General features: G+C 41.8%; 1 protein-coding gene across 2 annotated transcripts in view; it reads right to left on the bottom strand.

Annotated features, from left to right (window-relative positions):
• CREB5 (cAMP responsive element binding protein 5) overlaps positions 1-14296 on the bottom strand; it is a 253101-nt gene that overhangs the window by 96874 nt on the left and 141931 nt on the right. The window contains exon 1 of one of the 2 annotated variants that reach the window (XM_021388079.1): positions 2567-2715. The exons of the other annotated variant lie outside the window; for it this stretch is intronic. Within the exon in view, the coding sequence (XP_021243754.1) occupies positions 2567-2613 (47 nt within the window). The 5' untranslated portion in view covers positions 2614-2715. Of the gene's footprint in view, positions 1-2566; positions 2716-14296 lie in introns of those variants that run through there. 2 annotated transcript variants of the gene reach the window in all.

Here is a 14296-nt window from a genome sequence, read left to right as displayed (position 1 = left end):
ATTATATACTTTATTGCTTCAATAGACACAGGAGATTTTTTATACATACACATGTACATATGCATATGGAATTTACCACTGCAATTTTTTGAAAGAAGCCTTTAAAACAGTTCCCTCTGTGGTAGCGCATTGAAATCAGTTAAGTAGCAGAAGTAAATCATAACTTAGAGATGCAATGCATTTTTGGAAGGGAAGGACTTCCATCTTTACACCCTCTACCTAGCTTCTCCAAGCAGGAATTGGCGGGGTGGGAAGATGTGGCTGCTCTGTGAAGGTTGTGAGCATAAGGCAGGGTCACCAGTCAGCCCAAAGCATCCCAAGCACCAATATGTTCTCCTCTGCTGCCCTCCCCGTCAGGTGAAACGTGAATAGATAGTACCAGACAATGATAAACCAATGTCTACGGACTTCCAGGGCATGCTGCACAGTGCATCTTGAATGGATATTGATAAAGAAGTAGCAAGGATGTGCAGGCAAAGATGGAGCGTGACAAAGTGTGCCATCCTCTGCCCAGCACCTTGCCAACATGGCTAGACACTGACCTAGGACAACACTGACAGACTTCCTTCCCAAAGTGTCCAGCCAGAAGAGGCAGGAAGGGAAAGAGTAAAGTCCACCCAGCACCCAAAGGCAGTCATAGGGAATAATCTACACTGCTTTACTCTGATGGTTCATAGAGTTGCACTTCCCAACATTTCTAGGAGAAAATATGAGTCAGAAATCCTACGGGAACTCCTGCAGCAGCACAGCTCCCTCCACAACCCACACATCCTCAGCAGAGCACTGCGCAATCTAACCCATATGGTATATCTGCACTGCAATGTGGGCCAGAGCCGGGTGCGGCCTTACATTCGGCTCTCAAATGATAAAACTTTGGCGCATGAGCAACTGTTTGTGCTTGAGCAGTTTACTGAGGAGCCTGGAAATCAGAGCATTTAGGAGAACCTGTGGGTAATGTGTGGGACCTAACGTCTAGGTGCAAGATGGCTTTGCAGAGGCTGGGCAGGGGCTCTTGTCCCGCTCAGAGGTGAGGGCTTGTGATCCCAGCAGAGCAACACTTTGGGGTATACTGGGGAACAACACGAGTTTAAAAATAAATAAATAAATAAATAAAATCACCAAACCCCCAGGAGTAGCATTTACGGCTATCTGCAGTTAGCCAAGCAAATCTCCGGTGCACTGCCGATCCAGTGGACACCGATGCAGCGCTTCGCTCTGTGATAGGAATTCCCTGAAGGGGGCACTTCCGAGACCAGGATCCCAGGAGCAGCTCCTGACACAGAAACCTGATTCGGGCAGAGCGGGTGTCCTGAGGACACCACATGATATCTCCCGTTCACCCCCACATCTACACACAAGCACTGTCTGAGAGGGGTCTCGGAGTTATACTCCGCATTGCCCATCCTAATGCTAATGTACTCACAGCGAGCTTGGGGAGGAGGTAACTTTTTCCCTGCCCTCAACTCCAGAAGTTGTTAGAAACGTGGAAAAAAGGCTTAAAGGTCTTCAGGGAGACAGATTCAAATAAGCACAGTGCTCTGTCCTGCAAAGGAAACCCCTGTGGGCAGACGTCCCAACTTGCAGGTACTTCTGAAGGGCAGACCCATCACATCCGGATCTGTCGCACAGGATCGGGACCTCGGCAGTCCCCAGACACTGCAAGAAAGCAGTGAGCCCAGGCTGAGCTAACCATAAGAAAGCTGCTGACAAGCGTTAGAGACAAATCGCTGAAGCTCCTCGGGGCAAGCTTTGCAAATTGCCTCCTTTCATGTTGCATTTTCTGCCGTGGAGCTCCAGCAATAGGACCCTTTACTCACTGCCGGGCAGAGGCTGAGCTGCTCTCTTCGTGCAGTTTCAAATTCGGCACTACACTCGGAGAACCACCTCTTTTCTCTTTGCCTTTCTCTTTTCTTTTTGCTCTCTTTGGGCTTTTTGTGAAAGAGACACCCGGTTTCAAACCATTTAAAAAATATTAAAAAAAAAAAAAACCCTAGTGGAAAATAATTTGCAGCTGTGATAATATCACATTTTTAAAAATACCGTGATATAGTTTTACTTTTAATAATAAAAGATAAAAAAGGGGAGTCTGTGAATAATTAGAGAGTGCAGTCTGAAGCCAGTTACAGTCACTGCAATTGATAATAAACTTAAACCCCCTTGACAGCAGGTAAATGCTTTGCAACCCTGACCCCCTTCCTCTCACATTACTTAACAACCCTGCAGTTCCAGCATTACATCACCATTGAAGCGATTGGTTCCTGCGTTTTAACTCTCTCCCTGTCTCCTCCGATTAGGAGCCACACAATGATGGGGAAAAAAAAAAAAAAAAAGGAGGAAAAAAAAAACTTCTCTCAAGTTTGCTGCGCTCCTTGTTTGGGTTTGGTTGGGTTAAGAATCAGCTTCTGCTGCTAACAGTCGGGGTTACACGTACCAGAAAACAAACTCTGTCGAAGTGGAAGAGAGTGGGAAAGAGGGACAAGGGAGGGGAGGAGAAGAGGAGGAGGAAGGCGACGGGGGGAAAAAAGTATATAGGAATCAGAAAAGGAAAAGAAAATTAAAAACAAACCTCATGGACATCACTGAGCCTGAATTCCCTGCTGAGGTGCAGAACATGAGAGCCCTGGAATGAGTGTATGTAGAACTTGAGCCAAAGCTTAACTAGCCCGAGTGAGTCATATCCTTCCCATTTGATTCCCGTCCAAATGATGATGTAATGCGCTGGCCCTCTCCCTCGTTCGCTCCCGCTCGCTGCACTGCCTCCCTCCTCCCCTTTTCTCCTTTTTAGCTCAGTGCTGGTGAAGTCACCATTTAAATCTGGCAGAGCTGAAGCAAAACCTTCAATGTAACCAAAACAGCCCCAGGCCAAGTTCCAGACGTACTGAGACTTGGTGGTGCAATTGCCATTGGAAACGAGTAAACAGAGAAAGAAACAGTGCCGCCTCTGAACGGCCTGCGCAGCTGCCTGCGGGATCGCAGGGAAGCCCAGGGACGGGGCTGGCTTGATTGACGGGGCTGACCAGGAGATCCTACACAAAACGCAATCGCGCTCGAATGCCCGCGCGTTCCCGGCTTCAAGAAGATCCAGCAATTGGGAGAGGAGGAGATAGAGCCGGAGGGCAGCCGAGAATATTTGAAGAGCACGCAGCACGTTTGTTTGGGTCCGGGAGAGTGCACAGCACTGATTTTGCAGGTTGTGCCGCTGCGCTGGGTTTTCTCCCCCTTAACCGCGCAGAGCTGGCACATGAATGGCTGGAATCGAGCCCTGTGTTTTTGAATGAGGACTACGGGGCTGTTTCTTGGTGCATCTGTAAACTTAACCGGTGCAAGGCACTTTCTCCGCTACTTCAGTAGTAGCAGAAAAGCCTCAAGCCATACAGCAGTGTGAACTTATGAACCAACGCGCTGCAGTGCTGCTATTGTTTACCCCGCATCTGAAACAATTCCTCCCTGGTGTTTATTTCATAAGTCTGACATGCATGGCTTTTTTTTAGGAGTGGAGAATGTTTTTAAGTGGAACCAGTGAAAATTTTTCAAAACAAAACCTTTCACGTGCACAAGCATCAGCTATTGTGGTGCTGATCGCTCCACAGCATCAGACGGCAGCGTCCAACTCCTGCTAACATCACACTGCAGTGACGGCTGCTGAAATACCTCACGTGTCCTCTCCCACAGAAGCTTTTTCACTGTTCATTGCTTACAATTAATTTTATTCAACAGTAAAAAGTGGCCATTCTGCACAAGAATGCAAAGCCTTGGCAATAACAGCAGGACATAGGAATATCTCAATACATAATACGTGTGCTGATACGTGTATCAGTTCACATTGCCAGACTGCAGAGATGCAAGCATTGATGGCACCTGAAACACTGGAGAAGTGTTCAAAAGCGACTCCTTTCTTTATAGATCAAGAATTTCAGCATATTTTACAAAGTCACCTCATCCACTGACTCAGAGTGAAATTCAGTTTTAGAACAGTCAATGAAAACATCTATCCCCCATATTCAGAGAGCAACAGGAAAACACATCAGTCAATGTGTTTTCTTCCTTATAACGATGGAATTTACAGAAAAGTAATTTCTATCGCCTAGTAGCATTTTACCAACAAGGGTTTGTGGGGGAGGATTCATTAATTGATCGCAGCAGTGATTTAATGCTCCTTATACAGCAAAGCAACAGAGATTATTGTAAAGTAGCAAAGTTTCCTCCCCAAGATGCTCTTATGGTTATAAATTATCTCCAGAATGGGCTTCTGTGGATCAGCACGGCTAGCTTCAGTCATGGTTCAGTCTTGAATTCAAGTAGTTTCAGCCATGAACTCTAACGATTTCTGTTTAAGGTATATATGATTTTCAAAGACAGAGTGAGAGGAGGAGAAAAACGAAGGGTTTCTCCTATTCAATTAAAAAAGAGCAGATCTCCGCAGCAGACTGACCTGCTGGGTGACACCCTCAATTGATATTGATGCTGCAGCCACTCAGAGTGACACCTTTATCAAGCGAGGCAGCTCTGAATTAGAGGTGATCGGCCATAATTATTACTGGCGCCACTGAAGCCTGTGGCTTGACAGCATCAGATGTGGTTGTTATAAAGTTTGGTCCATTGTGTCAATGGCCCGTATAACTCATTTATGTCTGAATTACCAGCTATTGATTTTTTGTCTTCTGTAATGTAATAAAATAAAAGTTAGATCATTCTTAAAGCTTTCTTTTAATTCCAGCTTTGCTGATAGTTTCGTTTTAAGCTCAGCTCACTTCTCCCTCTCAATTTAAAAAAAAAAAAGTGACTTCCTACTCTTTTTCTGTGCATGTCTAGGAGGTCACCTTCCCTCTCTCCCTCTTCTTTTTATTTTGTCTTCTTACATTTATACTGCTTGACTGCACAGCTTCGGCTTAACATTCATCCTCCATTTACGCCACTAGCATTGCTGTGAAGTTTTTCATCAGCTCAGGACAGATCCCTGGCGCAGATCAGCTTCAAACTGATGGGAAATATGGCTACGTCCTATGCACAAACATAGATCACCAGGCCCACCTCTGGAAGGAAGGAAGCTGCCACCATAGAGAAAAACTACTGCCCTGAGGAATGGAGGTTATCCTGGGGCTGCCTGTCCATATGCATCCATTTCTCCATATGCTCTTGTCCACATCCATATGCTCTTGTTAATGAACTAGCCTCTTCTCACTCCTCTGGAAGACCCACACATCCAGCAGCCTGCTGGATGGAAAGCAAAGGGTGACCCAAAAGATGGTGCGGTACTACCATCCTGCTTCAAGCATTTCTCTGGCAAATGTTCCCTTCGCAAAAGAAAACTGTCTACCATTATCAAGAGCAGACCCATTGTCCACCTGCAAGCATCCTAAACAACATATTACAGGACTGACTGGATTTGTATGGCTAATGGCCCTTTTAATTATTATTAGTTACACAGACACAACCTCAGAAGACTTAAAGTACCTAGAAAACAGCCTCTGCATTATAGAACATGGTTTTTTGAATTCAAGCATTTTCTGACACAAAGGAGAAAGACCCAAGCAGCCCGATCTGCCCATCACTTCTAAACAATGTATTTACACCAACATCTCATTTCAAGTAGCAAACGGCTTTAAAACAGAGCTCATGCTGCAAAGGAGTTAAAAATTATTTGTGCTTGCTAGTGGGAATACAAAAGGCTCTTTCCAGGCAGGTATTTCCAAGGCCTATTGATTTTTTCTTCCCCCTAGCAGGAAACACTGTTTTCCCATTTTCCTTCCTGTGACAGACCAGTTAATGATAAAGAATGTCCTGTGCTCAAAGGAAATTCCACTTGCATTCAAGAGCTCCCTCTTTATCTGTTTACTCTTCTGTCTTTTCTTTCTCCCCCCTCTCTGCCCCTATCCTTAAATTTCCATGCTCAGCCACACTCAAGAATAGGGCTGTTGTGATGGGAGTTGTGGGATGTTTTAATTCTAATGGGAGCCTTCTTCAAAGTAGCGCCCTGGCCAGCACAGTTATGACTCCAGCTTAGCTGTCTCATTCAGGAATGCTTGCAACACCCTCCCTGCAGCATGTTTCATCCTTAGGGAAAGGGTGGTGGGGCACACCACAGATGTTTGGTGTAACAGAAACTCCACAAAATCACTGCTCCTGCAGAAAGTTTCCACTCCGAACAACCAGAAAGCTCTGAACTTCCAGAGCCCAAATGTCAGAGCACGCTGGGATTATCTCACGAGTATATTGCAACAAGGAACTGGGTGTACTGCAGCTGAGATGGCTGGTGAACAAATCGTCAGCTATACGTGCATTTTAGGTGAGTGTGTCACACGCAGCATTTGGGACTGACCTGTGCCTATTTTTATCAGTGGCCCAAAGCACTACGACAATGCCTGAGGATAAAAGCAGTGTAGCCTGATTACTTTTCTCTCTACTCCTTGGCTCTTAAAGAGGCTTGATTAAGAAAATATTCTGTAATAATGGTCCTACACTCAGGAAAGTCTCATTTTCATTCAGACATTATTTTTCATTTCTAACCCAAGAGCCTTACAGTCCCTGTGGAATTGAAGAGGCCAGATAATTTCAGGGTTAAACAAGCTTTAATGACTATCACATGTATGGAACCTTAAACCTAGTATTAAAAATTATTTTTTTAAAGTGGCATCTCTTCCTTTTTTAATTTAAAATAACCATCCAGGTGGTTTCCTAAGGATTTCTTTGCAAATTGCTTCCAGTGAACCTTTTCAGTTACAGACCACTGCAAACCCATGTGGTGTTATTCAGCGTTCAGTTCAACTTGGGTGTCCCGTGCCTGTGGACAGAGGGACCATCTTCACAAGAGCCTACACAGAGAGGCTGTGGGTTCTGAGCCTGCCAGCTGTCGCCAATAAGGACATAAGAACATGTAGATCCACCAAGTTCAGCGATGAGGACGTTTTTCAAATTGCTAATACAATAGTGGAACACATACTCTCAAGTCACTCTGGTGCTTCTGAAAAAGCTGCTCTCCTTTAAGGACACTCAGTCCCAAGTGCTCAGCACTGAGCTGTGGCAGAGGTAGAGCAGGTTTTTCCATGAGCTCTTCAGAGTATCTAGAAACGTCCTCTGTGAGAACTGCCCCACACTTCTTGTACTTGAGCACCGTAATAAAATGGATTGGACTCAGTGATCCTTTTTGAGTCCCTTCCAACTCTGGATATTCTGTGATTCTATGTTCTATGTCTAAATGAATCCTGGAACAAAGATCTCCCGCTATTGAAAATATTAAAGGAGAAAGAACAAGAATTTGGGGTAGAAAAGCTCTGGAGACAAATGCTCTGCAACAAACCATGCATATGTGCAGTGGGTGTGATGGCAGTGGGACTTCTCCACATTTTTGCCATGAATCTTAACCAAAATTTTCCAGAACAATCTCAAGATAAGAACTTCTTCTCAGGTGATGCTCTGAAGCAGGTTAATGCCACTTAGGACCATCTTTTTAGCACCCGGCACATTAAACCATGAGGAAATAAATGGAACGTTGCCTATATACCTTCACCAAAATGCTGTGGGCCAGCGATGAGCAGCTGACCTGGAAGTGAAGAGCTCTGTACCCAATTACATATCAATGAGTCATCCAGTCCAAGGAGCCAGCTATTTTATTACAGCTGTAAACCACAAATACCATAGACAAATAATGCAGCAATTTATGCAAAATAATAAATAATGTTTTACATCTCTATAGAACCTTTTGCCCTAAAAGATCCCAAAGCACCTCCCGGGCTAGCCATAAAAAGTAATGCAATGCAATCACCCTTGACGTGGGCGATGGCAGCCCGCCAGCCACCCGCATGGGAGCACAGAGGAGAGATGTTGAGTAAGGACAAAAGTAAACAGCTGCAATTATTTTAAAAATGCTGTGTAATCTTTAATGTTCATCCATAATGAAGAGGAGATTCTCTTCCCCCCAGTGTGATTCTGATTACTCTAATGGATAATTAGTCCGTGCTTGGTGAAGAGTGATGCCATCACTATTTTTAGTGTTACACAAAGACTTTTTGCCAATCATTTGTGTATCCTACATATTTTGATCCTCCATCTTAGATATCTTAATATTTTACGTGAAATTTCACAGGCTTTATCTTGGACCTAGTTTAAAACTTGCTTCCCATATAGTTGCATCTCAGCTCCTATAGCAGGAGAAAGGGTCTGGTTTTTGATGTTCTTTTTGCTATGCTTCTAAAAGACAAAAAAAATAAGCTGAAATTGCTATGTATGGATTAAAAGAGCAAACTCATATGCTGAAATGAAATATGTGCTGTGGAGCACAATGTGGTAAGCACTGAATAATAGTACAGATAAGCTGTAACACCATCATCTCTATCAACCTCATGCACTTTTTTTTTTGGTAGCCTCTTTTTTATTTTTCCAGCATGACAAAGATAATCAACATTCTAACGAAGCTTTTTAAAAATAGGCAAAGCTCTGAGGCTCAGCTGAATTTGGAAAAGGAGAATTCCAGGACTCCAATCACCCTCAACACGGCAGCACTGATTTACAATGCTATTTGATAGAAATGTACACAAGGTCACTTGTTTTTAAAGATGAGTCCTTTTTTTTTTTTTTTTAGTAATCCAGCTGACAGTTCAGTCTTTACTTCATGAAAGTAAACAGCTGTATCTGATCATCAGGAAATATTTGCTGGATTCTTGCTGGACAAGTTGGCTGTAGTTTTGAAGTCCCATGAATTACGGGTAGCCGAGCAATCCTGCAGGTCCTGGCTCATGCTCAGGTACACAGTTAACACCATTCAATTGCTATCAGGATGCTGAGAACTCTTTATACCAGTGGTACCATTTTCAACTTGGCTCTATCCAAAGGTCTGACTTGAATCTAAATGCAGCATCCTGACACCAAAACTACAGCTTCTTTTAGTGTAGGTTAGAATTTTTCTGTGTTTTTTACAAAACAATGAAGTCTGCAGCAAGGAGACAGACTCAGTCCCAACTCAGGGCCAACCTGCAATTCCCTGTTTTGCAGGATCCCATTGAAGTGTAACATAATATTTCCAATGTAATAAGTCAGCCAGAAGAATTAAAACTCTATTGCTGATGACATAAAGTTATTATTTGATTAGACATTTTATTTAAATGGGAATAATTATTGTCTTGTTCTGATTTTTTTTTCTGCTTTTGGTGGTGTATTTTTTTTCTGTAATGAGTTAAACAGGAAATACTAGTTCGATTTCCTTCATAGCAACTTATCCAGTCACAGACTCATTATCTGAGAGATCCTTTCTGAAACTGAGTGAGGTCCATCTGTACTCACTTATGTTTTTAGGATTTACATGCAATGTTTAGTCCTCCGAAGCTTTTCTTCTGGAAAAGAATGACTATCTATTATCTCTAAACATATTCAAAATAAACAGACTTCTCACACACTCATTCAGATCTTTCAGGACTCTAAAAGGAAAGTATCTGCATTTTACTGACTTCAGAGCCAGAGTTACACCATCAGTTTTGCTTTGATGATAAATGAAAGAGAAAATATTTCTAACTTGACTTCCCCACTCTGTGGCGCAGATGCTGCTTTACTTATCACACCAGTTTCTCTGAATCAAAATGAACAGCTTTACTAGTCTTGCACTGAAAAACAGAATGAAATCTAGCTACAAAGCATGCACGTACATGGAAATATGCAGCGAATAACAGCATATCCCACACAAACTGTGCCTACTGAATTTACACTCGAGAACAGGCATCTGTTTGGATACTTTCTGACTCTAGTCTGCTCTTGCCACTGTGCATGCCCACATTCTCCATGTTTATCCTTACTGACCACAGTCCATGTCAGTGAGGCACTCCTGTGAATTCTGTACTGGAAAAATTGCACTGGCGCATTGGCATCCCTGGTGATTTTTCACATAAGGATAGAAGATTAACTTTCTGTTGAAGAATGAACCACAGTCAGCTCAATTTTATAAATCCCAAGAAACTAGACTTTAATTTGTTTAAATTAGAAAAAAAGATTTATTATGGAAACAGGATAAACAAATTAAAACAATGATGACTAACCCATCTGAGAACCTGCAGAGTTCACTTACAGCCTGAGATTCCCTCTAGCATGAGTGGAAACTTCTGTGAATGTAGCTGAATGGCTTTGATGCAATAGAAGCAGCACCTGGATCAGTTTCCCAGCTTAACTGGGATGTTATGTGTTTAACCTTCCAGACCCTGAGACTGTACCACTTCTCACCCATATCCCCAAAACTTTCCCTTTGCTTCTTCCTTAGTTTCTCAGGGTTTTGAAACTTTCTGCTGCATTTGTCCCTCATGTTCATATTTCCATGTGTTAATTATTCTGCACAGAGATGCCAATCTGAATTCAGCCTGAAACCACTTCAGGGCTTATATATTCTTGTAATTGCTTCATAACTGGAACATGTGTCTCACCACCCCGCACGTCAATGATTGCAACATCATTTTCTCTGGCTTTTACCAGTGCAATTTTACCTCTTTCATATCTGTCCAGACTGCCGCTGCAAAGACCATTTTTCTAACACTTTGCCTTGAATGTGTCAGCTCTTTCTTTGTCCTTTAATTAGCACAGTCTTTCCTCCTGAGAATCTGTTTTCTTTCATTTTCTAGACCCTTCTAACCATCTTCCCAACACCTTCCCTAGCATGTTTCCATTAATGGATCAGTCTACCATGCCAGCCTAACACCTCTCAATGCCTCTGGAAAGCCATCTTCCTTGACACAACGTTATTTAAGACTGCCTGTACCTTGAAAGCAAGCATATCACTGCAGAAGTTTGCTGTCAGCCCATCACCACTTACAACTACTCACAAACCTTCCTTCTGCATCACCGTATTGGGATGATGAACTGCTGCTTCTTCTAGAAATTTTTATTAGTTCCCCCAGGCACAGCCTTGCATTTTTTAATATTGAATTTCATTCCATTACCATTAGTTCAGTACTCAAAGATCATCCAGGTTTTTTGTTGGTGGTTTTTTTTCCTGCTTTTTTCTTTTTTTCTTTTTGTATAATATCCAGGTCCTTCTCTGTGCTGCCAATGTCTCCAAACCCTACATCACCAGCAGCACTTGTTATACTTCCATTACAGTCATTAATGAAAGCGCTAAACAAAAAACTGGATCTGCACTGAACTTCATGCAACTCCACAAGCAACCTCTTCCAACCCAACACCTTCCCATTCAACTCCATCCTAGTTCTTTCTGATACAGCAAACCTCATTTTAAGCATGCTAAATGAAGCCCATCTGCCCTGTTTCCTAGAGGAGACTCCCTCGAGTTAGCTGTGGTTCTTGAGATTTCAAGAAGCACCTCTCCTTGAGATTTTTCTTTGCTGATAGAATGGGATAAGTAACCTTTCTGGGAGGTTTTAAGATAAATGTTTTAATTACAACGTAAATAAGTAGCATGAATACTACTGAAACATTGAAGACACATTTCAGATGTCTACTGACTTTCACATCTGTATTAGTAGTATTTTGCATCTGTGCCCCAAAGAACCAAGAAGCCCTCTATGGCACAGCATGCCATTCTGTACTGATTACCCTCGTTACCAGGAAGTATCATTCTGTAGAATTTTTGGTGTTCCTAACAGAGTTTTCAGGAATGCCGCAAAAATGGATGGTTTGCTTACTTGATTAATGTTATGATCTATGATTGCAAATCTGTCTACTGCTGCTTTCTCAGGAAATTATTTCACAAACTTCACTTCTGGGTGTTGCTTAACATCCAGCACTGGCTCCACTATAAACTCACACATATGATTTATCTGGTGGCCAGCGTGTGTGGGAGGAAAGATCTAGGAGTCTGACAAAACTTCACTCCTTTAGCTTTCAGGCCATCACATGCCGAAATCTCGACTGCTATGGTCCATAGCCTGTTTGTAAATCCTCAGCCAATGCAAACTATTAATATTGAGTTTGCACTAAGTGAGTGCAAAATGAAAGTGATTAGGCACATCCTTTTAAAAAAAAGAAATTATACACACGTGTTTTACTAGCTCTAAATGTTAAAGCAGCTGATTACATCATACCAACACAGTAAAATTTACTCTGAGGTTACCAAGGAAACTGTTTTTGCTAAATAACAACGGAGTCCCTTCATTTAATCTGAATTCACACAAGAATTAAGTTTAGCTTAATCTCACTTCACAGAAATTTCATGCTGTAATTCCACGGTGTCTGTTCAGACCGGCTGGGATGCTCTGCAGTCAGTTCAGAGGGAAAAGCTCTCTGGGGACTGCAGCAAGGCTTTCTCAAATGAGGGGCCCTTGTCTGCTGTATTTGCTGTTCTTGGTGGCCTGCCAGCAGCCCCAAATTTGGCAAGGTTCAGAGCACAATCTGCAGTCGGGTTGCTTGATTATCATTAATGTTATTATTTTTATTGGTTCAGTTAATATGTTTTCACTTTGTTGTGTTTTAATTTTGCTTTGGTTGTCAGTGTCTCCTATTCTGTATCTTCAGCTTGAAGAGATGTGAGGATGGGCCAAGGGGCAGCCACCACAGTCAGCATCTAACGGTTACCAGTACAGTTCTTGTCTGTCTCTATTTTGGAGACCAATTCATGAAATCTGTTTGGTTTCATCTGATTCCTTAGTTGGTCAACATTTTCATAGTGTTCAAACAAAAGATATTAAACACTTGCAATTACTATTCAAAGAAAAAAAAATGGAAGCTGCGAGTACCCAAAAGCATGCTCAGGGATTTAGTCAAATGGTAGCTGATCAGGCAAAAGCAAAGCCCAGAATTAATTCCAGGATCACACCAGTGATTTCATCTACCTAGCTGTTGTGCTCATAATACACATACGTACAGGCACGCATCTCACAAGCACACATTGAGATAACAGATATTATCACACAGAAAGCATTATATATTTATTAGAAGCGTAACTATGTAAAAGATAAAGCTGACTTAAAAGAATATTGGAGGATGAATGACATTAAAATTTATGTTTACAGTTGCATCTTCATTTTCATTCTAACCCCCTCCTCTTTTATTTTTTTAAGATACTTTTGAAACATTCCAAAGCGTTCCCTTTTTAGGCTAAATACTGAAGGCCTGGTCTTTGCCAGATAATGAATATTTTAAAAAATATTTCCTTGAACCATTTTGTCTGTCTTTTATAAGGGCAGTGAAAAGTGTAAAGAGTTCTACAGTTAGAAACACTGGGAAAAGTAGAACTTTTCCATGAAAACAGTCCACTTAAAAAAAAAAAAAAAGACTTTAGAGGGTATTGATAGAAATTAGGTTTAATTTGGTGAAGTCTTTCAAAGTTTTGTTTTGTTTAGGGCAATTATGTTTTCCACAAGTTTTCTTGCTAAGCTTTTAAATCATGCACCTTAGAAAAACAACTCTATTTTTCATTTCAGCTAGCTCAGCTTCTATAAAAAATTTATAGGGACTAAGAAAAAGGTCTGTAACCTGCAGAGTGCTAGTGAATTTAGAAAGAAGCACAGATGAGAGAGACAGTCTGATACGCTGTCTGGAGCTCAGCTCAGCTAATTCACAAGAAATGCTTTCATACAAGAGCTTTCTGTTTTGTCTTCTCACACATACATTTGATCTAATCTGTTGGCTCTCCCAGTCTATGATACCAATTTTATTCTTCCTGTTCTCACTTATTCAGCCTTCTCCAGGCTACATCTGTGACCTCCCCGGTCCTTCTGCTCCATTCTATCCTATCACTTCCTTTCCAGTAAAAATACCAGCCCATAGCTATTTCTTTTTTCAGAGGAGAAATTCCCAACACAGTTTGTCTTTTTTCAAATCCCACCAGCTCACAAACTTCATGTTGCCTATCTGTACTGAGCTGTTAAGCAGCACAAGTGACCATCTGTGTTATCTCCCCTGTTCAAACATGTTTCCACTGAGCTAAGCTTTCTCACCTGCACATGAATGTGCTCCTGCTCAGGAGTCATGCCTCTCATTCACGAGGCTTGCTAACAAAATTATCTCAGTTGGAAATAAACAGGACCAATGCATCTTTTCAAACTGCTTTAGGAAACATGTTTTTAGCCAGATAGCACTGCAGGCAGCAGGTTGAAAATAGACCAGAGGGTCAAAGGCATATAAATAGAACAAAACAACAAAAATCCTTCTTTCTTTTTTTCTCACCAAAATAGTCTTAATGGCTGAGTAAATTCAAAATTCTTTTTTACAGTCTAAACGTACTAAAAATGTTTTTCAAACATTTACCACAAGGTGCCAGCAGTTTGTTAATGCTTTTCTATTTTCAATTCCTTCTGTATGTATTTGAAGCAGTGGTACAATATGGAAAAGACTTCACACAGTAGAGTCATAAGGAGTATTAATG

This window comes from Numida meleagris, chromosome 2, assembly GCF_002078875.1.
Source record: "Numida meleagris isolate 19003 breed g44 Domestic line chromosome 2, NumMel1.0, whole genome shotgun sequence".
In the NCBI taxonomy this organism is placed as follows: domain Eukaryota; kingdom Metazoa; phylum Chordata; class Aves; order Galliformes; family Numididae; genus Numida; species Numida meleagris.
This window is presented reverse-complemented; position numbering and strand designations above follow the sequence as displayed.